This window comes from Anomaloglossus baeobatrachus, chromosome 5 (genome assembly GCF_048569485.1).
Source record: "Anomaloglossus baeobatrachus isolate aAnoBae1 chromosome 5, aAnoBae1.hap1, whole genome shotgun sequence".
NCBI classification, from domain to species: Eukaryota; Metazoa; Chordata; class Amphibia; order Anura; family Aromobatidae; genus Anomaloglossus; species Anomaloglossus baeobatrachus.
The window spans coordinates 146,783,755-146,811,457 of NC_134357.1; the positions used below are offsets into that span (position 1 = coordinate 146,783,755).

The 27,703-nt window shown below is 46.4% G+C and overlaps 1 protein-coding gene across 1 annotated transcript in view; it reads left to right on the forward strand.

The window, feature by feature from the left end:
* The first annotated feature begins 12,256 nt into the window (after positions 1-12,256).
* PSAP (prosaposin) overlaps positions 12,257-27,703 on the forward strand; it is a 41,130-nt gene continuing 25,683 nt past the window's right edge. Inside the window, exons 1-3 of the mRNA XM_075348967.1 lie at positions 12,257-12,364; positions 20,755-20,888; positions 22,667-22,741. Of these exons, the coding sequence (XP_075205082.1) occupies positions 12,325-12,364; positions 20,755-20,888; positions 22,667-22,741 (249 nt within the window). The 5' untranslated portion in view covers positions 12,257-12,324. The remainder of the gene's footprint in view (positions 12,365-20,754; positions 20,889-22,666; positions 22,742-27,703) is intronic.

A 27,703-nucleotide genomic window follows, 5' to 3' on the forward strand; every position in this document is an offset into this window, starting at 1 on the left:
CGAAAAGAAGACTTAGCGTCAGGAATAACACAGTCAGGCTGAGCATACTCACTAGGCGAAACACTGTAATTATGCTGCAGCTGGGGTACATCGGCACACGCATGCGCACTAGCTGCCTCTCCACACTTAGACGTGGAGGGGAAATTGCTCTTGGAGATGCTGTCTATGAACAGAAGGAAAAGCTAAAGGAAGCCTGACTTTCTATCCCTCCGAATTATGAAATGCAGCAATGAATTCCATGATTTTGCTATAACATTAGCGTAGCAAAATGTGCATGAGGGTGTCATGTGGAGGTTCTAGAAATAGCTTGTCACCAGTGGGGCACTAATGGAATACAACAGCCAGTTCTATGATGCCACTAAATGGCAGTATTTTGTGCTATCATTATAGCTTATTAAAAACAGAGCAGGAGGGTGTCATGCAGAGGTGCTGCACATAGATTTGCAGTAGTGTGAATAGATAAAAGTACAATAGCCACGTTTAGGATGCCACTAGGTACACTGAGTGTTTGCTAGTATAATGGCTTAGTTTAAAAAAGTTGGAGTGTGCAATGCAGACAGACGTGCTGCAAATATCGTTACAATAGTGTGAATAGACTAAAGTACAATAGCCACGTTTAGGATGCCACTAGGTACACTGAGTGTTTGCTAGTATAATGGCTTAGTTTAAAAAAGTTGGAGTGTGCAATGCAGGCAGACGTGCTGCAAATATCGTTACAATAGTGTGAATAGACAAAAGTACAATAGCCACGTTTAGGATGCCACTAGGTACACTGAGTGTTTGCTAGTATAATGGCTTAGTTTAAAAAAGTTTGAGTGTGCAATGCAGGCAGACGTGCTGCAAATATCGTTACAATAGTGTGAATAGACAAAAGTACAATAGCCACGTTTAGGATGCCACTAGGTACACTGAGTGTTTGCTAGTATAATGGCTTAGTTTAAAAAAGTTGGAGTGTGCAATGCAGGCAGACGTGCTGCAAATATCGTTACAATAGTGTGAATAGACAAAAGTACAATAGCCACGTTTAGGATGCCACTAGGTACACTGAGTGTTTGCTAGTATAATGGCTTAGTTTAAAAAAGTTGGAGTGTGCAATGCAGGCAGACGTGCTGCAAATATCGTTACAATAGTGTGAATAGACAAAAGTACAATAGCCACGTTTAGGATGCCACTAGGTACACTGAGTGTTTGCTAGTATAATGGCTTAGTTTAAAAAAGTTTGAGTGTGCAATGCAGGCAGACGTGCTGCAAATATCGTTACAATAGTGTGAATAGACAAAAGTACAATAGCCACGTTTAGTATGCCACTAGGTACACTGAGTGTTTGCTAGTATAATGGCTTAGTTTAAAAAAGTTGGAGTGTGCAATGCAGGCAGACGTGCTGCAAATATCGTTACAATAGTGTGAATAGACAAAAGTACAATAGCCACGTTTAGGATGCCACTAGGTACACTGAGTGTTTGCTAGTATAATGGCTTAGTTTAAAAAAGTTGGAGTGTGCAATGCAGGCAGACGTGCTGCAAATATCGTTACAATAGTGTGAATAGACAAAAGTACAATAGCCACGTTTAGGATGCCACTAGGTACACTGAGTGTTTGCTAGTATAATGGCTTAGTTTAAAAAAAGTTTGAGTGTGCAATGCAGGCAGACGTGCTGCAAATATGTTTACAATAGTGTGAATAGACAAAAGTACAATAGCCACGTTTAGGATGCCACTAGGTACACTGAGTGTTTGCTAGTATAATGGCTTAGTTTAAAAAAGTTGGAGTGTGCAATGCAGGCAGACGTGCTGCAAATATCGTTACAATAGTGTGAATAGACAAAAGTACAATAGCCACGTTTAGGATGCCACTAGGTACACTGAGTGTTTGCTAGTATAATGGCTTAGTTTAAAAAAGTTTGAGTGTGCAATGCAGGCAGACGTGCTGCAAATATCGTTACAATAGTGTGAATAGACAAAAGTACAATAGCCACGTTTAGGATGCCACTAGGTACACTGAGTGTTTGCTAGTATAATGGCTTAGTTTAAAAAAGTTGGAGTGTGCAATGCAGGCAGACGTGCTGCAAATATCGTTACAATAGTGTGAATAGACAAAAGTACAATAGCCACGTTTAGGATGCCACTAGGTACACTGAGTGTTTGCTAGTATAATGGCTTAGTTTAAAAAAGTTTGAGTGTGCAATGCAGGCAGACGTGCTGCAAATATCGTTACAATAGTGTGAATAGACAAAAGTACAATAGCCACGTTTAGTATGCCACTAGGTACACTGAGTGTTTGCTAGTATAATGGCTTAGTTTAAAAAAGTTGGAGTGTGCAATGCAGGCAGACGTGCTGCAAATATCGTTACAATAGTGTGAATAGACAAAAGTACAATAGCCACGTTTAGGATGCCACTAGGTATACTGAGTGTTTGCTAGTATAATGGCTTAGTTTAAAAAAGTTGCAGTGTGCAATGCAGGCAGACGTGCTGCAAATATCGTTACAATAGTGTGAATAGACAAAAGTACAATAGCCACGTTTAGGATGCCACTAGGTACACTGAGTGTTTGCTAGTATAATGGCTTAGTTTAAAAAAGTTGGAGTGTGCAATGCAGGCAGACGTGCTGCAAATATGTTTACAATAGTGTGAATAGACAAAAGTACAATAGCCACGTTTAGGATGCCACGAGGTACACTGAGTGTTTGCTAGTATAATGGCTTAGTTTAAAAAAGTTTGAGTGTGCAATGCAGGCAGACGTGCTGCAAATATCGTTACAATAGTGTGAATAGACAAAAGTACAATAGCCACATTTAGGATGCCACTAGGTACACTGAGTGTTTGCTAGTATAATGGCTTAGTTTAAAAAAGTTGGAGTGTGCAATGCAGGCAGACGTGCTGCAAATATCGTTACAATAGTGTGAATAGACAAAAGTACAATAGCCACGTTTAGGATGCCACTAGGTACACTGAGTGTTTGCTAGTATAATGGCTTAGTTTAAAAAAGTTGGAGTGTGCAATGCAGGCAGACGTGCTGCAAATATCGTTACAATAGTGTGAATAGACAAAAGTACAATAGCCACGTTTAGGATGCCACTAGGTACACTGAGTGTTTGCTAGTATAATGGCTTAGTTTAAAAAAGTTGGAGAGTGCAATGCAGGCAGACGTGCTGCAAATATCGTTACAATAGTGTGAATAGACAAAAGTACAATAGCCACGTTTAGGATGCCACTAGGTACACTGAGTGTTTGCTAGTATAATGGCTTAGTTTAAAAAAGTTTGAGTGTGCAATGCAGGCAGACGTGCTGCAAATATCGTTACAATAGTGTGAATAGACAAAAGTACAATAGCCACGTTTAGGATGCCACTAGGTACACTGAGTGTTTGCTAGTATAATGGCTTAGTTTAAAAAAGTTTGAGTGTGCAATGCAGGCAGACGTGCTGCAAATATCGTTACAATAGTGTGAATAGACAAAAGTACAATAGCCACGTTTAGGATGCCACTAGGTACACTGAGTGTTTGCTAGTATAATGGCTTAGTTTAAAAAAGTTGGAGTGTGCAATGCAGGCAGACGTGCTGCAAATATGTTTACAATAGTGTGAATAGACAAAAGTACAATAGCCACGTTTAGGATGCCACGAGGTACACTGAGTGTTTGCTAGTATAATGGCTTAGTTTAAAAAAGTTTGAGTGTGCAATGCAGGCAGACGTGCTGCAAATATCGTTACAATAGTGTGGATAGACAAAAGTACAATAGCCACGTTTAGGATGCCACTAGGTACACTGAGTGTTTGCTAGTATAATGGCTTAGTTTAAAAAAGTTGGAGTGTGCAATGCAGGCAGACGTGCTGCAAATATGTTTACAATAGTGTGAATAGACAAAAGTACAATAGCCACGTTTAGGATGCCACTAGGTACACTGAGTGTTTGCTAGTATAATGGCTTAGTTTAAAAACGTTTGAGTGTGCAATGCAGGCAGACGTGCTGCAAATATCGTTACAATAGTGTGAATAGACAAAAGTACAATAGCCACGTTTAGGATGCCACTAGGTACACTGAGTATTTGCTAGTATAATGGCTTAGTTTAAAAAAGTTTGAGTGTGCAATGCAGGCAGACGTGCTGCAAATATCGTTACAATAGTGTGAATAGACAAAAGTACAATAGCCACGTTTAGGATGCCACTAGGTACACTGAGTGTTTGCTAGTATAATGGCTTAGTTTAAAAAAGTTGGAGTGTGCAATGCAGGCAGACGTGCTGCAAATATCGTTACAATAGTGTGAATAGACAAAAGTACAATAGCCACGTTTAGGATGCCACTAGGTACACTGAGTGTTTGCTAGTATAATGGCTTAGTTTAAAAAAGTTTGAGTGTGCAATGCAGGCAGACGTGCTGCAAATATCGTTACAATAGTGTGAATAGACAAAAGTACAATAGCCACGTTTAGGATGCCACTAGGTACACTGAGTGTTTGCTAGTATAATGGCTTAGTTTAAAAAAGTTGGAGTGTGCAATGCAGGCAGACGTGCTGCAAATATCGTTACAATAGTGTGAATAGACAAAAGTACAATAGCCACGTTTAGGATGCCACTAGGTACACTGAGTGTTTGCTAGTATAATGGCTTAGTTTAAAAAAGTTGGAGTGTGCAATGCAGGCAGACGTGCTGCAAATATCGTTACAATAGTGTGGATAGACAAAAGTACAATAGCCACGTTTAGGATGCCACTAGGTACACTGAGGGGCACTTTGCACACTGCGACATCGCAGGTGCGATGTCGGTGGGGTCAAATTGAAAATGACGCACTTCCGGCATCGCATGCGACATCGCAGTGTGTAAAGGCTGGATGATACGATTAACGAGCGCAAAAGCGTCGTAATCGTATCATCGGTGCAGCGTCGGCGTAATCCATGATTACGCTGACGCGACGGTCCGATGTTGTTCCTCGCTCCTGCGGCATCACACATCGCTGTGTGTGAAGTCGCAGGAGCGAGGAACGTCTCCTACCGGCCTCACTGCGGCTTCCGTAGGATATGCGGAAGGAAGGAGGTGGGCAGGATGTTTACATCCTGCTCATCTCCGCCCCTCCGCTCTGATTGCCTGCCTGCCGTGTGACGTAGCAGTGACGCCGCACGACCCGCCCCCTTAACAAGGAGGCGGGTCGCCGGCCACAGGGACGTCGCACGGCAGGTGAGTGTGTGTGTGAAGCTGGCGTAGTGATAACTTTCGCTATGCCAGCTATCACCACATATCGCTGCTGCGACGGGGGCGGGCACTATCGCACTCGGCATCGCAGCATCGGGCTGCGATGTCGTAGTGTGCAAAGCCCGCCTGAGTGTTTGCTAGTATAATGGCTTAGTTTAAAAAAGTTGGAGTGTGCAATGCAGGCAGACGTGCTGCAAATATCGTTACAATAGTGTGAATAGACAAAAGTACAATAGCCACGTTTAGGATGCCACTAAGTACACTGAGTGTTTGCTAGTATAATGGCTTAGTTTAAAAAAGTTTGAGTGTGCAATGCAGGCAGACGTGCTGCAAATATCGTTACAATAGTGTGAATAGACAAAAGTACAATAGCCACGTTTAGGATGCCACTAGGTACACTGAGTGTTTGCTAGTATAATGGCTTAGTTTAAAAAAGTTTGAGTGTGCAATGCAGGCAGACGTGCTGCAAATATCGTTACAATAGTGTGAATAGACAAAAGTACAATAGCCACGTTTAGGATGCCACTAGGTACACTGAGTGTTTGCTAGTATAATGGCTTAGTTTAAAAAAGTTGGAGTGTGCAATGCAGGCAGACGTGCTGCAAATATCGTTACAATAGTGTGAATAGACAAAAGTACAATAGCCACGTTTAGGATGCCACTAGGTACACTGAGTGTTTGCTAGTATAATGGCTTAGTTTAAAAAAGTTGGAGTGTGCAATGCAGGCAGACGTGCTGCAAATATCGTTACAATAGTGTGAATAGACAAAAGTACAATAGCCACGTTTAGGATGCCACTAGGTACACTGAGTGTTTGCTAGTATAATGGCTTAGTTTAAAAAAGTTGGAGTGTGCAATGCAGGCAGACGTGCTGCAAATATCATTACAATAGTGTGAATAGACAAAAGTACAATAGCCATGTTTAGGATGCCACTAGGTACACTGAGTGTTTGCTAGTATAATGGCTTAGTTTAAAAAAGTTTGAGTGTGCAATGCAGGCAGACGTGCTGCAAATATCGTTACAATAGTGTGAATAGACAAAAGTACAATAGCCACGTTTAGGATGCCACTAGGTACACTGAGTGTTTGCTAGTATAATGGCTTAGTTTAAAAAAGTTGGAGTGTGCAATGCAGGCAGACGTGCTGCAAATATCGTTACAATAGTGTGAATAGACAAAAGTACAATAGCCACGTTTAGGATGCCACTAGGTACACTGAGTGTTTGCTAGTATAATGGCTTAGTTTAAAAAAGTTGGAGTGTGCAATGCAGGCAGACGTGCTGCAAATATGTTTACAATAGTGTGAATAGACAAAAGTACAATAGCCACGTTTAGGATGCCACGAGGTACACTGAGTGTTTGCTAGTATAATGGCTTAGTTTAAAAAAGTTTGAGTGTGCAATGCAGGCAGACGTGCTGCAAATATCGTTACAATAGTGTGAATAGACAAAAGTACAATAGCCACGTTTAGGATGCCACTAGGTACACTGAGTGTTTGCTAGTATAATGGCTTAGTTTAAAAAAGTTGGGGTGTGCAATGCAGGCAGACGTGCTGCAAATATCGTTACAATAGTGTGAATAGACAAAAGTACAATAGCCACGTTTAGGATGCCACTAGGTACACTGAGTGTTTGCTAGTATAATGGCTTAGTTTAAAAAAGTTGGAGTGTGCAATGCAGGCAGACGTGCTGCAAATATCGTTACAATAGTGTGAATAGACAAAAGTACAATAGCCACGTTTAGGATGCCACTAGGTACACTGAGTGTTTGCTAGTATAATGGCTTAGTTTAAAAAAGTTGGAGTGTGCAATGCAGGCAGACGTGCTGCAAATATCGTTACAATAGTGTGAATAGACAAAAGTACAATAGCCACGTTTAGGATGCCACTAGGTACACTGAGTGTTTGCTAGAATAATGGCTTAGTTTAAAAAAGTTGGAGTGTGCAATGCAGGCAGACGTGCTGCAAATATCGTTACAATAGTGTGAATAGACAAAAGTACAATAGCCACGTTTAGGATGCCACTAGGTACACTGAGTGTTTGCTAGTATAATGGCTTAGTTTAAAAAAGTTGGAGTGTGCAATGCAGGCAGACGTGCTGCAAATATCGTTACAATAGTGTGAATAGACAAAAGTACAATAGCCACGTTTAGGATGCCACTAGGTACACTGAGTGTTTGCTAGTATAATGGCTTAGTTTAAAAAAGTTTGAGTGTGCAATGCAGGCAGACGTGCTGCAAATATCGTTACAATAGTGTGAATAGACAAAAGTACAATAGCCACGTTTAGGATGCCACTAGGTACACTGAGTGTTTGCTAGTATAATGGCTTAGTTATAATGAGTTGGAGTGTGCAATGCAGGCAGACGTGCTCTGCAAATGTCTTTGCACTAGTGGGACTATAGCAAAGTCCATTAGCCACGTTTAGGATGCCACTAGGTACACTGAGTGTTTGCTAGTAAAATGGCTTAGTTTAAAAAAGTTGGAGTGTGCAATGCAGGCAGACGTGCTCTGCAAATGTCTTTGCACTAGTGGGACTATAGCAAAGTCCAATAGCCACGTTTAGGATGCCACTAGGTACACTGAGTGTTTGCTAGTAAAATGGCTTAGTTTAAAAAAGTTGGAGTGTGCAATGCAGGCAGACGTGCTCTGCAAATGTCTTTGCACTAGTGGGACTATAGCAAAGTCCAATAGCCACGTTTAGGATGCCACTAGGTACACTGACTGTTTGCTAGTATAATGGCTTAGTTAAAAAGAGTTGGAGTCTGCAATGCAGGCAGACGTGCTCTGCAAATGTCTTTGCACTAGTGGGACTATAGCAAAGTCCAATAGCCACGTTTAGGATGCCACTAGGTACACTGAGTGTTTGCTAGTATAATGGCTTAGTTATAATGAGTTGGAGTGTGCAGAGGACAAGAGGGTACAGTGCCAGGATTGTGGGGCTCTGGGTAGAGGAATGGAAGCCTGCCTTTCTATTCCCTCCTAATGGTGAAATGCAGGGAGGAAATCCCTGACCTTGGCTACACAGACGCTGTTGCTGTTTGCAGGACCTGTCACCTATGGCTCTCTGACCCTGCCGGTTTGAGCCCTTAAAAGGACTGCTAGAAAGTGCTCTCCCTAAGCTGTCTAACGCTGTGTATGCAGCGCATACAGCTGTATCGGCGATAGGACTCAGGAGGACGGAGCTGCGACAGTGATGTCTGACACCAAAGACGCAGAAGGCAGATAATGGCGTCTTGGAGGAAAATGTCCGTTTTTATAATGCAGGGACATGTGACATGGACATCCTATCACACATGCTGTTGCTTCTCTGGCTAAAAGTCCACTTAGCTGTGTGTGTGTCTGGGATTGGCTGACATGCTGGCCCGCCCCACTACACGCGCGCGCTTAGGGAAGGAAGACAAGAAAAAAAAAAAAAAATGGCGATCGCCATTATAGAAACAGCAGTGATCTGAAGGCGCTGTTCACGCACACTATACACTGAAATGTCATAATAGTGTGATTCACAGAGTGACTTACACTATTACAGCAGAAACCAAGCTAGGATTTAGCTGTTTTTTTGCTGCTAGAACCGTTCTCGAACGTTTCTAGAACTATCGAGCTTTTGCAAAAAGCTCGAGTTCTAGTTCGATCTAGAACATGCCCCAAAATCACTCGAGCCTAGAACTGGAGAACCACGAACCACGAACCGCGCTCAACTCTAGTCCTGTGGACTGATGAAGCCAAGATTGAGTTGTTTGGTCATACAAAAAGGCGTTATGCATGGATGCAAAAAAACACGTCATTCCAAGAAAAGCACTTGCTACCCACAGTAAAATTTGGTGGAAGTTCCATCATGCTTTGGGGTTGTGTGGCCAATGCCGGCACCGGGAATCTTGTTAAAATTGAGGGTCGCATGGATTCAACTCAGTATCAGCAGATTCTTGACAATAATGGGCAAGAATCAGTGACGAAGTTGAAGTTACGCAGGGGATGGATATTTCAGCAAGACAATGATCCAAAACACCGCTCCAAATCTACTCAGGCATTCATGCAGAGGAACAATTACAATGTTCTGGAATGGCCATCCCAGTCCCCAGACCTGAATATCATTGAACATCTGTGGGATGATTTGAAGCGTGCTGTCTATGCTCGGCGACCATCAAACTTAACTGAACTGGAATTGTTTTGTAAACAGGAATGGTCAAATATACCTTCATCCAGGATCCAGGAACTCATTAAAAGCTACAGGAAGCGACTAGAGGCTGTTATTTTTGCAAAAGGAGGATCTACAAAATATTAATGTCACTTTTAGGTTGAGGTGCCCATACTTTTGCACTGGTCAAATTTTGTTTAAAAGCGGATTGCACATTTTCTGTTAGTACAATAAACCTCATTTCAATCCAGAAATATTACTCAGTCCATCAGTTATTAGATATATGAAACTGAAATAGCTGTTGCAAAAACCCAAATTGTTATAAAGAAAAAAGGTTAACATTAATAGGGGTCCCCAAACTTTTTCATATGACTGTAGTCATACCACCCACGAAAAATAACATTTATCATATGTCTGCTTTGCAACTGACAAATCTAACCCATGTGAATGCAGCCATGATATTTTTTGTCACAAATTTGCTTTCCCAATGGGATAAAAATGAAGGCTGACTTCTTTCAGATGCCATTAACATGAATTAGCCATGAATTGTTAGTAGGTTTAGGAGGCAAGCTTTATACCAGCATCATCCATATTAGACCTGCAAATATTGGTTCTAACTATACAAACTATGGGACAGTTCAGACAAACAGAATATTGGCCAGAGTACACAAATGGACACACAATGACCAGTGCAATGGGCCAGAATTATCAATATTGTCTAATTCTTAGAGCAAACTTAGACCAGACAGTCTTAAAGAGCTTGACTAGCACCTTAAAACTGATGGCCTATTCTTAGGATAAGTCATCAATGTCTGATCAGCCGGGGTCCGACACTTTGCACCCCCGCCGAGCAGCTGTTCTTGGTGACGGTAGCAGGTAGTAGTGATGTGTCGGTCGCGAACGATCCGACACAAAGATCCGGCTCCCTGCTGTGAACGACAGGAGCCGGATCACTTGTGTGAGCCGCTGAAATATCTAATCGTCTCTTTTCGCCATCCAAACCCCGCCCACCCGCAGCTAAACTCCACCCACTCAGCAATCTAATTGGCCGTTTGTAAGTGGACGGGTCTTAGCCACGGGTGGGCGGGGCTTTAGCGGCGTTACTATAATCCTAAATATGTGTTCACCTGGGGTGAACACATATTTAATAAGGAGCCGAGATCGAGCTGGAACCGGATAACCAAAAAGAGCCGGACTGCCCATCACTAGCAGGCAGCCGAAAATACTCAGTTCTGGAGCTACTCCATCTTCTTATAGTGGCTGGGTACTGCACATCCGATTGCCATTCAAATCAATAGAAAAGAGCATTTCTGGCCACCTGCTGCCACCGAGACAGAACAGCTGATAGGCCGGGGTCCAACACCCTGCAGCCCCGCTGATCAGACATTGTCTATTCTTAGGATAAGTCATTAATCAATGTAAATGCGCTAATTATCACAGTGGTTCACGCTGTTTGATAAATCTATATATGAAGGCTGTCTAGTCCATTATTGCATCTGTGCCTGATTTTGGTTTAGTGCTTGATTTTTTTTTTTTTGCCTTTGGTGCTTTAAAGAAAAAAAAACTTGCAAAACTTGTCACAAATATATTCTAGTCCCTTCCTGGAGTGACTTTATGTATTTTTCTCACACAATTTCACCATCTGCAAAATGTTAGACTCAAAAACTGGAAAAAAGGTCAAAAACATGAAGAGCCTGACTACGCGTTGTCCGCACACAGCCAGACTGCGCGTTGTCCGCACACAGCCAGACTGCGTGTTGTCCGCACAGCCAGACTGCGCTTGTCCGCACACAGCCAGACTGCGCGTTGTCCGCACACAGCCAGACTGCGCGTTGTCCGCACACACAGCCAGACTGCGCGTTCTCCAAACACAGTCAGACTGCGCGTTCTCCAAACACAGCCAGACTGCGCGTTGTCCGCACACAGCCAGACTGCGCGTTGTCCGCACACAGCCTGACTGCGCGTTGTCCGCACACAGCCCGACTGCGCGTTGTCCGCACACAGCCAGACTGCGCGTTGTCCGCACACAGCCAGACTGCGCGTTGTCCGCACACAGCCAGACTGCGCGTTGTCCGCACACAGCCAGACTGCGCGTTGTCCGCACACAGCCAGACTGCGCGTTGTCCGCACACAGCCAGACTGCGCGTTGTCCGCACACAGCCAGACTGCGCGTTGTCCGCACACACAGCCAGACTGCATGTTCTCCACACACAGCCAGACTGCGCGTTGTCCGCACACAGCCAGACTGCGCGTTGTCTGCACACAGCCAGACTGCGCGTTGTCTGCACACAGCCAGACTGCGCGTTGTCCGCACACAGCCAGACTGCGCGTTGTCTGCACACAGCCAGACTGCGCGTTGTCTGCACACAGCCAGACAGCGCGTTGTCCGCACACAGCCAGACTGCGCGTTGTCTGCACACAGCCAGACAGCGCGTTGTCCGCACACAGCCAGACTGCGCGTTGTCCGCACACAGCCAGACTGCGCGTTGTCTGCACACAGCCAGACAGCGCGTTGTCCGCACACAGCCAGACTGCGCGTTGTCCGCACACAGCCAGACTGCGCGTTGTCCGCACACAGCCCGACTGCGCGTTATCCGCACACAGCCAGTCTGCATGTTCTCCACACACACAGCCTGCTTGCACAGACCGTGAAGCGCTGCAGTCATTTTACATTCATCACCATATAATAAAAAGCCAATTGTATCCTTTGGCAAAAAAATGTCAAGCTCTTCCCCAATAGAACCGCCTCTACCACCAGCCTGCCCTAACAGGAAACTTAATACACAATTAAACCCTTCCGCCTGCCCGGAACTAAACATCATTTTGCCCTTAAGAAACATGGCTGCTTGGAAACATCCGGGTTTGCTCTCGCCTCCTCTCCAGACCTATCGCAGCGCGCCCTGAGTGTCAGGTGACCGGAGGAGGAGCTGGGCGTGGTCGTGCTTATTATCAGACTCTGCAGCTCTGCCGAGCAGTCAGGTGATCTCTCCATCGGGCAGGATTCACCATGAAGCTGCTGCTGGCGGTGTCGTGTCTGCTCGTTGCCGGTGAGTTATTGTGTAGTGTGGGCGGCGGAGTGAATAATGGCCGCATGATGTGTGTGTAGAACCTCGGTCAGTGGACTGCGGCTCTGGGCCATAGCTGTGATGTGTGGGGGTTCACCCTGTATACAGCGCTGCACTTCCTCCTTCCTGGTGCTGATCCTCCCGCACAGGACGCAGCGGAGAGTGATCCCCCGGGAGGAGGCTGAACGATCCCCCGGGAGGAGGCTGAACGATCCCCCGGGAGGAGGCTGAACGATCCCCCGGGAGGAGGCTGAACGATCCCCCGGGAGGAGGCTGAACGATCCCCCGGGAGGAGGCTGAACGATCCCCCGGGAGGAGGCTGAACGATCCCCCGGGAGGAGGCTGAACGATCCCCCGGGAGGAGGCTGAACGATCCCCCGGGAGGAGGCTGAACGATCCCCCGGGAGGAGGCTGAACGATCCCCCGGGAGGAGGCTGAACGATCCCCCGGGAGGAGGCTGAACGATCCCCCGGGAGGAGGCTGAACGATCCCCCGGGAGGAGGCTGAACGATCCCCCGGGAGGAGGCTGAACGATCCCCCGGGAGGAGGCTGAACGATCCCCCGGGAGGAGGCTGAACGATCCCCCGGGAGGAGGCTGAACGATCCCCCGGGAGGAGGCTGAACGATCCCCCGGGAGGAGGCTGAACGATCCCCCGGGAGGAGGCTGAACGATCCCCCGGGAGGAGGCTGAACGATCCCCCGGGAGGAGGCTGAACGATCCCCCGGGAGGAGGCTGAACGATCCCCCGGGAGGAGGCTGAACGATCCCCCGGGAGGAGGCTGAACGATCCCCCGGGAGGAGGCTGAACGATCCCCCGGGAGGAGGCTGAACGATCCCCCGGGAGGAGAGCGGCGGCGGCCCCCGGGTTTGTGCTGAGTAATGAGCACAGTGCCCCTTCCCACTGCACTGCTCCAGATGTGGGGCTCACACGCCGGTCACAGACACTGGGGATTTTCTTCCCTTCAGATTACTCATACTTCATTAGATGCAGAAAATCAGCACTAAAATAAAACAAGCCTGTGTATGGAGCGGAGCCGTTGTGGAAACTCACCAAAAATACAAGTTTTCTGTAGTATTGAAAAACAAAGCCGCTTTATTTATAATGACACCAACAATCTACAGTGTCAACAAAGTAATGTGTGAAAAAAAACAACGGCTAGTTTCACACATCCGGTTTTTGCTCTGCGACACAATACGGCGTTCTGCAGAAAAACTGCAACCGGCTTTTGTAACGCCGGTTGCGGGTTTTTTTTGTATAGACTTACATTAGTGCCGTATTGTGCCGCAGGGGCTTGCGTTCGGTCCGGTTTTGGCCGCATGCGGCAGATTTAGCCGATGCCGCGGCCGGATCGAAGTTCCCTGCAACGTTTTTTGCTCCGGCAAAAAACACCGCATCGCGCCGCATCCGGCCGCTGCGGCGCATTTTTCAATGCATACCTATGGAGGCCGGATGCGGCGCGATGCGGAAAAAAAACGCATCCGGTCGCCGCATGCGCTTTTTTCCACTGCGCATGCTCAGTAGCATGCCGCAACCGGAAAAAAACGGACGGGCCGCATGTAAAAACTTATGCAACGGATGCGGTGTTTTTGCCGCATCCGTTGCATAGTTTTCACAGCCGGATTGAGCCACAGTGCTCAAACCGGATGTGTGAAAGTAGCCCCATGAAATGCTCATTGTGGCCCCCCTCTGTACGGTCTCAGGCTGCACCTCCAATGATTTATTGGGCTGGGGATCTGTACACTGAAGGGTGACACTCGCACCCACGTCTGCTGTATAACTTCTCACAACACCCCTTATCCGGTGAGACACTGCTGTTTGGGTGCAGATTTGTCTGGATCGTGTGTAGCCACCAAGCGCAGGCTCCTGTGGTGCAAGAACAGCAGAAGTATTAGAATTTGGGAATTTCTGTCCTTGGGAAACTCTTGTGGGGGAGGGGGGGGGTAGTGAATATTCATCTTGTAAGTACTTCTCAGATATTACCATGCAGTGAAAACTGGAATTATACTTGTTCTGGAGACCGGGACCCATGTAATGGGGTCTTTTCTCTATAGCTCTGCGATGCATGTGAGCTGAGTAGTTTGGCCACGGAGTCTCGTGCTGTATAAATTGCCGAGCTGCAGATCTCTGCTCCTAGATATAATTTTCCCAACTTGAATAAAATGTTAAAAGGGGTCGTTCTTGGAGAAATGGATCCCACATGCTTCCCGTAAGGTAAAAACAGCCACACCGTCCCCCCTCCCCCGATGCAGGGAGCAGTCATGCGGGGGGGGGGGGGTACTATGTGCTCTTTTTTTTTTTTTTTTTTTTTTTTTTTTTTTTTTTTTTTTTTTTTTTTTTTTTTTTCTTTGCAGGAAATGTTTTGGGTCCACTTTTGTAAGTGGGGAACCTTGACCTCCCGCATTATGCCAGCAATGTAAAATGCAGCAGAGAAGTCTGTTTTGCCCTAAAATAATGGGTGCAGCACAATGGGGCTTCTGACTCGTTAGGGAAGGGGGGGCTGATTATTCTACCCATTGAGTCTGTCTCTGCATCTCTAGGCAGGGCACTTCTGTTCTTTGTCTGCATAGACTTTTGTGACTAAGGAAACAATGGAAGTTCAGCACCAGCAAAGTGACACAGTTGATCTCATACACATAGTGGGAAATTTCCTTACTTTACCCTGTGGTCCTCACTGTATGTGACAAACCGCATGTCACATGAGTCTTTGTGTAAAATCCACGTTGTAGCAGCGACTTGTGCCCTACCCTCAGGGCTGACCCCGGACACTACAGACCTGCCGGGGATTTTCCAGTTTCTGGCTGCTCTTGGTGCAGCTGACTGTTTGAACTGTTTACTCTGTAATGCCTCGTATTTCCGGTACCTGTCCCCTCTGAATTGTGAGGTGCTGTGGAATATGTTGGCGCTATAGAAATAAAAATTAAGAAATCCCCTTTTTTAATATGTAGGTAAAGTGAACAGGTTATCAGATCTGCGGCAGCGGTGTGTGATATTAGATGGGGGAGGGTTTGGCACTGCTTTATTTACATGTCATTATACTTTTAGCCCACCATATTTGACCACTGGGACTTTTGGGTAGGAGTTATTGGTGCTGATGATCTATTGGTTATTTGTGAACACAGTTGATCATTAGTGGAAACCTGTTGGGTCTGAATAGTGATCAGCATGCTGAGTAGCTTTCCATCCCTTTTTTTGTTTTGTGTGGGAGACCATATGCCTTAGATAGCTGGCATCCAAAAATGTATTCCTGAGAGGCGGGGGGTGCGTGTGTGCGCCCCGCTCGCATGCAGTGAGTAGAGCAGTAAATGTGCCTTTTCACTGCATTTCTGTTCTGGCTGTTAAGGGGCCTCTAGGTCTAGACCTATTATTATAATTCTCTATTAATTAGCCTACACCCTCATTAGACATTCCCCTCTCCAGTCCATCCTTAATGCTATAGGCAAGGTCACGTATCTGGCTAGTCGTGACTTGGACACTTCTGCTCTGTGCCAGTCATTGCACTGGCTGCCCATTCATAATTGGATCCAATATAAATTGCTTATACTCGCCCATAAAGCTCTCCACAGTGCAGCACTTTCCTACATCACCACGCTCATTTCAATTTCTCACCCTACCCGTTCTCTACGCTCTGCAAGTGACTTTTACAAACATCCGCTGTAATCTGAATCTCCCACTCAACTACAAGACTTCTCCTGAGCTGCACAAATTCTCTGGAATGCTCTACTCCAAGAAATTAGGACCAACCACAATTTGGTTGTACGTGCTCCCAAAAGTACCCCTTTTTAGGGCAGCCTATGATGTTCCCTAATCAAAGTCCCTACATATATAACCCATTCATTATTTTTCTGAACATAATTCTCCACTGCATCCAAAATCACTAAAGATTTACTGGTGACTGGCTCATGCAGCCTTCTAGCTATTCCCAATTTGTTCGAGATGTCTCGACCATCATAGTAAATAAGTTCTACTACCTGCACTTCTGTCCCCCTCACCCCATGTAGACTATAAGCTCTTATAAGCAGTTATTGTTACTTTATTGAATTCTGTGTTGTATTGTTTGTAAATGATCCTCTGAATTGTAAAGCGCTGCAGGATATGTTGGCGCTATATAGATATTTATACTTTTAAAATCACCGGTCCAGTTTGTGGTTAATGGTGTATCCACTTTGACATGTTTGAAACAAATTGGCTAAAGTTTATCACTTGGGGCCATTATTAAAAAGGACAACCCCATCTGTCCATTGTCCTATAAATTGTTTCTTCTCCCTGTGGCTTTACTGTGTAGTAATTTGTGCTGTTTTTGGGTTTAGCGTATAACCTTTATCTCCCTGTAATAAACGTGTATATGGGTCACACGGTCACACCGCTGTCTATCGCTGACGTAGTAAATAATAAAGCCTTGAAAATAGCTGGGTAATAATGGAGTCTGGTGTCAGATCATATGATCTGTTTATCACACTGTGCAACTATGAGTCAACAGATTCCTCAGCAAATGCAGGCGAGTGACCTCGTGCTGTGCGGGGGGGAGGGTAGGGTGCCAGAAGGCGAATGTCCAATATGTATAGACCAATATAGACATTAATAATGGGTGTGATGCGGTGCAGAAAATGACTAAAACCTCATATTGGACTGAGGGGGTTTTTGTTTTGTTTTTTGTTGGGGAGGATTGTATAAAGACCAAGCCTTTCTGTTATACTGAGCTCGTAGTGTGGTGTATTGTTCTGCTGCAGCGCCTCTTGTGTCCTGCAGCTGATTGACAGTTTACTCCTAGTGCAAAGTGACCTAATAAACCTGCCGCTCGGCCTTAGGGGAGCCTATGTATTGCATGTGTCACACAACATATGGCTATAACAGCACAAAGCCTCTGCCTTCCCCTGCACTGTTCTATGTACCTGCCCTGTGTGCCTTGCTGTACACCTGCTGTTTGTCTATCCATGTCCTCTTGTTCTCAGCCGTTCTTGAATTGCTCTGAAGGATACGAGTCGTCCTCTTCAACCTCTTTACAAGTGGTTCTACATTTTGTGTACACAAGTGCGGGATCTCTGTAGGTTCCCCCTCCCTTCCCTGGTCACTTCCTGATGGGTGTCCTCTGACTCTTCTGCTGCTCATGTGGTTGTGTCCTTCACACTACATTCTCAGGTATTCTTCACCTGGCTATACTTCCCTATGTAAGTACAGCAGAGTACTGTATCTTCTTCTGACCCATATTATTTTTTGTTTTTTTGTTAAACTGTAACATACATAAGTCACTATCATAACACTAATAAACAAATCAGACCTGTTAAAATGCAATTATTCGTCACCTTAATGAGTACAAAATGGAAAAATGTTTGGGATAAATTTTTTTTTCCTCTCTCCTCCCAATCAAACACTATTGTTAGCCATATCAAAATATCACTTTTACAGGACGGGACTCCCATACTTCCGGTCAGTGAGATCTACTGCCTTCACGGGTCCCATCAGTTACTCGCTCCTACTCCATAGCATCTGCCTTTTCCAGTAGACCCAGTCTATACCTCATCCGTTCCATAGACGCCAGGCCCGATACATCAATCCATGAAGTCCATAGTTGCTCAAATTTATTAAGAGGACCTCTTTTCCTGTACAGTGGTACCTCGCTTAACGAGTAACCCACTTAACGAGAATTTCGCTTAACAAGCAAAGCTTTCTGTAAATTTGTAACCCGCTTTATGAGAAAGCTTTGCTGTACGAGCGAAATCCTCACCGCACACACTTCCAGTTCCGTCCACCTACCGCGCTCTGACCCGCACTTGCAGTCAACACAAACATACACGCAGTCACACCTACAGTATTATGCTCTCCTTACCTTCCGTTCCACCGCCGGGCTCATGGTTCTTGTAGTTCCCGGGTACATCGCGGCGAACTAAAAGTACCATGAGGCCTGCGGTGGAACGGAAGGTAAGGTGAGCATATAATATCTGTACCTTCCGTTTCATCGCCGGCCTCCTGGGTCCTGTAGTGCGCCGCTCCACTCCAGGCATTGGCTTCCATAGCAACGAAGCAGGAACTTCCTGGTTCCTGTCACTGCTTGTCAAAGGCAGCGCGCTGGCAAATTAGAGACAAGCGGCTCTGCCTTTGACGTCAGCGCTCTGGCAGGAAGTTCCGCCCTCGTCGTTATGGTTACCTGATACACGGCCCGCACCGGAGAACAGCAAGTCCCAGGAGACCGGCGATGGAACGGAAGGTAAGGTGAGCATGTAATGTGTGTGCGTGTTTGTGTGTGTGTTTGTACATGTTTGTGCATGTGTGGAATGATAGAATAGGGGACCAGGATGGGACATTTAACATTGTGGAACGAATTGTCAGCATTGCAATGATTTCCTATGGGAAATCTTGCTTTGCTGAACGAGTAACTTGATTAACAAGCACACTCCCAGAACGGATTGTTCTCGTTAACCAAGGTACCACTTATACCTTTTTACAAGTTAGTAGACTAGTTTACTTTACTAGACTCCTATTTATTCTGACCTTTTAGTGCTGGACAGCCTTTCTAATAGGCAAAAAGTCCCTCTTATCTTCTCCACTTAATTTCGGAAGACCTCTTTCTTAGAACTCTGCATTGATATGCATGTTATTCCTCCTGGAATTGTGTGATCAACATGTGAAGCATTACCATTGAAAGAGTTATCAATTTTAAAGGGAACCTGTCAGGTCTCCTCTGCCCTCCATCCCCAGCAGCATTGATATCTTTATGGCCAAATTCCCTCCCTAACCAGACCTGTTAGTTACTAATATGAATGTTAAATAAAAAAAAACTACTTCTGAACCTTACTTTCCCTATGCTGGTTAGAGCCTTGACTAGTCCGGGGCAAAAGCCACCTTGACAAGTCAGCCCTCTTTCTGTTATCACGCCCCTTGTGGGAATAACATGATTGCCACGAGCCGGCATCACCGCAGCTCCTGGAAATCTCACGCATGCTCATTTCAGCCTCATCAGTGCACTTCAAATGCCGGGTGGCTGCTTCCCGGCTTCATTAGGCGCACTACGCGTGACTGGAAGTTCAGAAGACGGCTCACTTACACATCATGCGTAGAGTGCCTAAGGCGGTGTGCACACGTTGCGGTTTTTCATGCTTTTCAGTAGCGTTTTAATGCAAAAAATGCATGCGTTTTGATTTCCAGGCAAAGTCTATGGGAATTAGGGCTTTCTTGTGCACACAATGCTTTTAAAACCGCAGCGTTTTAGTTGCAGAAAATTTGTCAAAATATCTGCATTTAAAGAAGCAACATGTCAATTGTTTTTGCCATTTTGGCAGCGTTTTGCTATCATTAGTCAATGAGATGTTTCAAAACGCATCCTAAATCAAAATCCTAGCGTTTTACATGCTTTTTTGACATATTAAAGGCATGATATGTCCCTTTACACACAGTCCGACAATTAAATTAATGAAAATCAATAATTTAATGTTGTTTTAAGAATAAATATTAGATCAGTTATCATTTTAATAAAATTACCTTTTGTGTGATTTTAATCATATTTATCATTTTTTTTTTTTTTCCTTAGTGTTTGAATGTTTAAACTTTATTTAGTAGTGTATTTTTTGTATTCAAAACGCATCTGACTTTAAGCAATGAAAAAGCATGTAAATCGTGGTAAAAACGCAAACGTATTTTTAGCATTTTTGTGATCAAAACCAAATTTGACAGTTTCTGCCAGAGGATGCGTTTACAACTGCAAGTAACTGAACGCAACGTGCGCACACAGCCTAAGAGTCGTGGAAGCATCCACCCTGCTTTGGAGACAAAAACTATGCATCCGAAATGACACACGGGTGTGTGAACACAGAAAGCGGAACGATAAGTCAGGGGTAGAGGTGAGCGAACTTGTGGAAGCTCGGTCCGGGGGGAGTCAGCCAAACTTTAAGACCGGTTTGGGACCCGGACTTGACCTGAAACCCAATGCAAGTCATTAATTGGGCTGTTTGGGTCTCTGCCCACATGCAGCCAGCCATAGACTGAACACTTCCAGGGGTGGAAAGTGTTTTTTTTTTTTCCCTTTAAAGGTCTGTCTGGTACAAACTCCCAACTCCTCTCTAGTCAGGTGACGTAAATTCCCTGTGGCTAGTAGATGTCCTAATTGGCTTAGGGACAGAGGGGTTTAGAAGTCGTGTTTTTAAAGGGGGTTCTGGTCATTGGCTGGAATTTATCAAATGCTGAGGATCTGCCTAAGATGGAAACGGCACTCAAGGGTCACGTAAAACTCTGGACGTCCTATCTTTTAGGTGCTTTGTGTTTCTCGACTTGCATCAAATTTGTCACTATTTTATTTTTTAATTTTTTTTTTTTTTGTAAAATTTCCTCTTCATCCACATACATGACTACAATATATAACTTTTACATCCTTGTTTTTTAGTTGCTGCAAAGCCGCTCTTTGGCACGGAGCAGTGCACCAATGGCCCAGGAGTGTGGTGTGTAGACATCCGTTCTGCAGCGCAGTGTGGCGCGGTCAAACATTGCCAGCAGACTGTGTGGAATAAACCTGTGGTGGTACGTATTGTAGTAAGAGCCTTACAGTTTATATTTCTGAGCGCTGTACTCCAGGCTGTGTAACTATCCATGCATATCTACCATTAATGAGTGTTCAGATTTCTGCAATTAAAAATCTGTGCCATTTGTCTGAGTCGGGTTGTATCGCAGACAAACGCACAGAACAACTTATATCCATGCAAGCAAGTCTACAAATTTCTGCTACTTGTGACGCTACCTTCCAAGGTGGCCATGCACATAGACGTGGGCAAACTGAAAATCTGTCAGTGGCAAATATTGTATAAAGAAATGCTAGTATCCCTTGTCCCAACAGGCAGAAGAGCTGCTTAAGGCTATGTGCACACAATGTGCTTTTGGTCACGTGTGGTGTTTTTGTATTTTTTGTGTAGTTTTGTTAGAAAGTTGTCACTTTTGACCTCCCAGCAAAGCATTCATATTTGCTGTGCACAAGTTTGTCACAAACTTCTGACAAAAATATGTAGCATATTCTATCTTGCGTTCTGTCCCTGCATTTCTCACTAGTGACGGAAGGATTTGCAGATCAATTCCCTGCAGACTCGAGGTTGGTGGGGGATTGATTCCCGGTATCTGGCCCCGGATGCCGGTCTCTATGGTGACCAGAATCCAGCGCAAAGTGGGTAGGAGCAAGGGCTTCATACTCTCAGACTACCGGCACGGCTGTCACAATGCAAGCCGGCTCCCGCTGGTCAGTGTTAACCGGAGCCTGGAGAGATTGGGCACGTTTTCAGTCTCCAGGCTCAGATGTAGCAGAGCTGAATCGTTGTGGCACCTCGTGTGGATTACCTCAGACTTGCAGGGAAGCTTTAGGGTGAAAGAGGGTCTTAGTATTTTATTTCAAATAAAGGATCTTTGGGATGTTTGTTTTATCTTTTCACTTACAGGTTAGTGATGGGGGTGTCTCAGACGCCTCCCATTACCAATCTAGGGCTTAGTGTTAGCTGTGCGCTAGGACTAACCCCTTATTACTCCAATTGCCACCGCACCAGGGCAATAGGGAAGACCCAAGTAAAGTGCTGCGGTTGTTGCATATAATTGATGTGACAATTCTGGGCAGCTGCAGGCTGATATTTTTAGCCTGAGGGGCTCCCAATAACATGGATCACCCCATCCTGAGAATACCAGCTGTCCGGCTTTATCTTGTCCCCCTCAAGTTTGATAACCACACCTTTTTTATTTTTACTGTATGCTATACAGACCAGGTCTGTGATTGGAAGGGTTGGAAGTGTCAGATAGGATCACACCAGCTGGGGACGCTGTCTGACTGCACCCAATGACAGATACCGGTGGGTGAGGGAAGCAGTGACTATGCATGAGCCTAATGAGTGGCCCCGGAAGAATGAGCGGCTGCCGAAGAACTTTACTTATTTTGTGGGGGAGGCACTCTGGGACAAGTTAGTTTTGGTTAGTTAAAACCGCAGCGTGTGCATATACCCTAAGTCTCGTGTACACTACTTTCTTTTCACTATAGTTGTATTGTCATGACTTTTCAGCTTTGCTGTTTAGACTGCAACAGAGTTAACTATTTAAAAAAGAAAAAAAAAATGACTAGTGCACATAGAATGCTCCTAGATTGTGGAGCAGACCCTACTAGATGTAAGCAATTTTATATAATGCTATGCCTGAATGGATCCTTGGTTTTCTGATTTTGGTACGGCTTATAGTAGTTATTTTAAGCCTCTTCTGCATGGGGGGGGGGAAACAAGGCTGGATCAGTGTTTACTGTCGCCTAACATTTTACATTTTGTGTTCTTTTCCAGAAAACTGTCCCATGTGACCTATGTAAAGAGATGATAACGATTGTTGAAAACTTCTTAAAAGACAATACCACAGAGGTACGTGTAAAGTCATGAACTCCAAAAAGTTGTCGCTGCATTGATCATTGATTGCACAGAAAAAGAAAACTCTAGATTTTTCTCAAGGGTGTGTGCGACTTCATCTCTGAACCTCACCACTTTTGCCACAGTTATCCAAAGTAAATCCACAACAGTCTTTTGGCAGTGATGTGCTTGGCTCTCTGGCAGTCCCCTTTTAAGCATCTGATTTTGCGCTTTCAGGATTGTGTGTTGTTTTTTTTTTTTTGTTTTTTTTTTTTTGTTTTTTTTTTTTTTTTAAATTTACCGTATCTTTCGCTTTAAGATGCACCGGATTATAAGACTCACCCCAAATTTAGACATAAAGGTAGAAAAATGGGGTCCGTCTTATACTCCGGTGTTCTCTTACCGAAGGGGGGCAGCAGTGGTGGTGAAGCGGGTCACAGGAGGCACAGGTTGTGCTGGCAGGAGTCGTGGCGTCCGTGGTGGCAGATGCGGTGGCATCCGTGGTGGCAACAGCAGCGGCGGATGAGTCGTGCAGCAGGCCAGTGCAGTGAGTGTCTGCGGTCCCGGTTCAAATGGTGGCTCAGTGGTGGCAGCGTCGGCGACGGCTCAGTGGTGGCAGCGACGGCTCAGTGGTGGAGCAAACCAATGCGGGGTTTTCCCAGTGTGTCCACGGTCCCGATTCAAGTGATGGCGCCCAGAGCGGCGCATGCGCAGATATAGCTCTCATCCCAGGGCTCCATCTGCGCACGCGCTGACTCCCGGAGCAGCGCCTGCACAGATGGAGCTCTCATCGGCGCCATCATTTGAAAGTGGGACCGCGGACAAACTTGCTCCACAGCCGCCCGCTCCGCACACAGAGTGGCAGGCTGCACGCCCACCCTGCGTGCAAGCGGCAGAGTACCTGTGCTTGCGGCAGCTGGGTGCCTGTGTGAGGGCGGCAGCCGGCTGCCGCCCGATCGCTGCACAGACAGGACCCCTAGGTACCGCTATATTCGGATGATAAGATGCACCCCTCATTTTCCTCTCAAATTTTTGGGAGGAAAAGTGCGTCTTATAAAGCGAAAAATACGGTAATTTTCCTTCAATATAGCTGTGAGGGCTTGTGGTGGTTTTTTTTTTTTGCAAAACGAGTTGTAATTTTAAATGAAACTATTAGTTTTGCCTATAGTGTACTGGAAAACGGCAAAAAAATTCCAAATGCGGAAAAATTGTAAGTGTGATTGTACAATTGCTTTTGAGATTTTACTCAGTGTCCACTTTACGAACTTGTACCGACCTGAGGTCGATAGACACCAAACGTGTATAGATTTACTTTTTATCTAAGGGGTTTAAAAAAAAAATCAGAAGTTCGTCCAAAAATAAGTGGCGCACGTCCTGCGCCACTTTCCATGACCCGTAGCGTTCTCATTTTTACAGATCTGGGGGCCAGTGACAGCTTATTTTTTTGCATCTCAAGGTAACGTTTAGTATCCCTTTTGCACAGATGCTACATTTTGGTCATAACTTGCCGTAACGAAAAAACGTCATTTTTGGCGTTTGGAATTTTTTCTTTGTCGCTCCATTGGGAGACCCAGACAATTGGGTGTATAGCTATTGCCTCTGGAGGCCACACAAAGTATTACACTTAAAAGTGTAAGGCCCCTCCCCTTCTGGCTATACACCCCCAGTGGGATCACTGGCTCACCAGTTTTGTGCTTTGTGCGAAGGAGGCAACACATCCACGCATAGCTCCACTTTTTAGTCAGCAGCAGCTGCTGACTATGTCGGATGGAAGAAAAGAGGACACATATAGTGTCCCCAGCATGCTCCCTTCTCACCCCACTGTATGTCGGAGGTGTTTGTAAGGTTGAGGTACCCATTGCGGGTACGGCGGCAGGAGCCCACATGCTGATTCCTTCCCCATCCCTTTTTACAGGGCTCTGGGTGAAGTGGGATTTACCGGTCTCCAGGCACTGAGACCGTGCTCCATCTACAGCCCCTGGAGAAGATGCTGGATGGAGCGGAGTACATCAGGGACATGGCCCTGCTTCCTCAAGGTACTCTGTGTCCCCGTGCATTTGGCGCTCACACCGCAGCATGCTGGGTGTTGTAGTGCGCCGGGGGACATCAGCGCTGCGGCGCCTGTGCCATAGCCTCATTCAGCTTAGCTGAAGCAGGCACACTTATGGGACTCGGCCGCGCCGGCCGCTGGGACTGCGGCACGGCTGGCACTTGTAGTGCGCCGGGGACTTCAGCGCGGCCTGCGCTTTTACGGCGGCCGCGCTGATAACTACAGTCCCCGGCTTTTGCGGCCTGCTTCCGTTCGTTCCCGCCCCCAGACCTGCCAGTCAGGAGAGGGGCGGGACGCTGCCCACGTCTAGGACTCGGGCGCGCCGGCCGCTGGAACAGCGGCGCGGCTGGCACTTGTAGTGCGCCGGGGACTTCAGCGCGGCCCGCGCTTTTACGGCGGCCGCGCTGTTAACTCGAGTCCCCGGCTTCTGGGCCTAGTCTCCCTTCGTTACCGCCCACAGCCCTGACAGTCAGGGTAGGGGCGTGACGCTGCAAGAGCAGAGCTGAGAGCTGGAGTATGTTTTGCATACTCCACCCCTCTCACTGTGTGCAATTCCCGCACTTTCTCAGGCACGCCCACGGCTTCCTTCTCTACAAGGACACCGGCAGCCATTAGTGTCAGTTTCTGTACGATACAGAGACAAGTGTGGAAGACCCTGGCATTCTGATAGTCACACAATCGCTGTAACAGGCGTTAAGCAGCACCTGTGGTGCTAACCCCACTAGTGCAGAAGTGCACTTATAGATATGCTTGTACTATATACATTGCACTGTTTGGTCGCACGTTGTATATACCCTCCTGGATTATGCGGAGGAGTTATCAGCATATTATCTGTGTAAAACAAAGGTGCAGAACCACATGTTTTTCTATACAGCTGGTACAGCATGTACGGCTATACGGCCGGCAGGTTACATAGACTCCCATTGTATGCACTAATGGCCAGGGGATGAGGACGGTGTCTGCAGTATTTACTGACAGTTTTTCTGAGACTATGGCTATGATACTAGAAGCCTAGCAGTCCGGACATGTCTCTCACAAGATGGGCACTGTTGAATCATTGATCCATGGCCCCCCTCAGTGTGAATAACTAACAGCTCCGGGAATGTCACACGCATCCCAGAGTCACGGCTCTGCACGGACGTCAGTCCCAGACAGCCTAAGTGGGCTCGCTATGAGCGGCCTCGGTTTCATCAGGGTCCTAACAGAAGGACTCGCTGTGTAATGAGGCGGAAGTAGCGGCTCAGGATTCTGATCCTGAGACCGCTCTCAATCTGGATACACCTGATTGTGACGCCATAGTAAATAATCTTATAGCGTCCATCTATAGAATGTGGGTTATTTCTCACAACTCCTCCAGTGGAGGAGTCAGCTTCACGTATTTTTCTGGACCACTCTGCCTTCAGAGAGGCAGTCCAGGAACACCACGCTTATCCAGATATGCGCTTCTCCAAACGGCTTAGGATACACGCTATCCCTGTCCCCTGACTTGGTCAAGGACTGGACCCAATGTCCCGAGCGGCATCCTCCAATCTCCAGGCTTGTAGCTAGATCCATAGTTGCAGTGGGAGATGGAACTGCAAACTCAAAGATGCCACTGACAGACAGATGGATCTCTGGTCGAAAGCCATCTATGAGGCTGTCGGCGCACCGTTGGCTCCGACATTCTCTCCCTTGGGGCACTCCAAGCTATTTCAGCTTGTCTTACACAGATTGACACGGTTACACGTACATCTGTGCCGCAGGTGGCATCCTTAACCTCTCAAATGTCTGCATTTGTTTCTTACGCGATTCAGGTTGTCCTGGACTCTGCGAACCGTGCGGCGGTAGCCTCCGCTACTCCGTGTTTTTAAGCAGAGCCTGGTCTGCTCGTTAAGTGAATGGAAGGCAGATTCTGCTTCCAAAAAAGGTTGCCTAACCAGTTGCCTTTTTTCTGCTGACCGACTGTTTGGTGAGCGATGGATGTAACCATCAAACAGTCCAGGGGTAAGGATTCATCCTTTCCTCAGCCCGGACACAACAAACCCCAACAGAGCAAGAGGCAGTCGGGGTTTTCGGCCTTTTCGAGGCTCGGGCAGGTCCCATTTTTCCTCGTCCAAGGTGGACTCAAAAGGATCAGAGGAGCTAAGATTCTTAGCGGGCTCAGTCTCGCCCAAAAAAGCGACAGTCGGAAAACCCGCTTCCAAGGCGGCTTCCTCATGACTTGCGGCCTCGGTCCGTAGCAGGCTCTCCCGCCTTGGCGATATTTAGCTGCCATAGGTCAATGACCATTGAGTGTGAGACATTCTGTCTCACGGGTACAGGATAGAGCTCACTTCTCGTCCTCCAACTCGATTCTTCAGAATTTCTCCACCTCCCGGCCGGGCCGCTGCTCTTCTGCAAACAGGGTGCACTCTATAGGCAGAAAGAGTGATGACCCCCGTTCCTCTTCAGGAACAAGGTCACGGTTTTTACCCCAAATTCTTTGCGGTACCTATAACAACGGGCCGTTCCGTCCCGTTCTGGATCTAAAAATGCTCAGCAAGCTCGTGGACACCAGGCGGTTCCGGATGGAATCCCTCCGCCATGTCATCGCCTCAAGGTCCCAAGGATATTTCCTAGCATCATTAGGCATCAAGGATGCTTATCCACACGTGCCGATTGATCCAGAGCACTAGCGTTTCTACGCTTCGTTATAGGAGACGAACACCCTCTGTTCGTAGCTCTACCTTCCGGCTAGCGACAGTCCAACTGGTCTTCGCCAAGGTCAGGGCAGCAGTAGTCACAGTCCTGCACTCTCAGGGTCACTCTGTGGTCCCGTATTTAGACGATCTACTTGTCAAGGCACTCTCTTAGGAAACATGCCAACACTGCCCGAACGTTGCGCTGGAGACTCTCTAGAGTTTTGGGTGGATCATCAACTTTTTAAAGTCAGATCCGACCCCGACCCT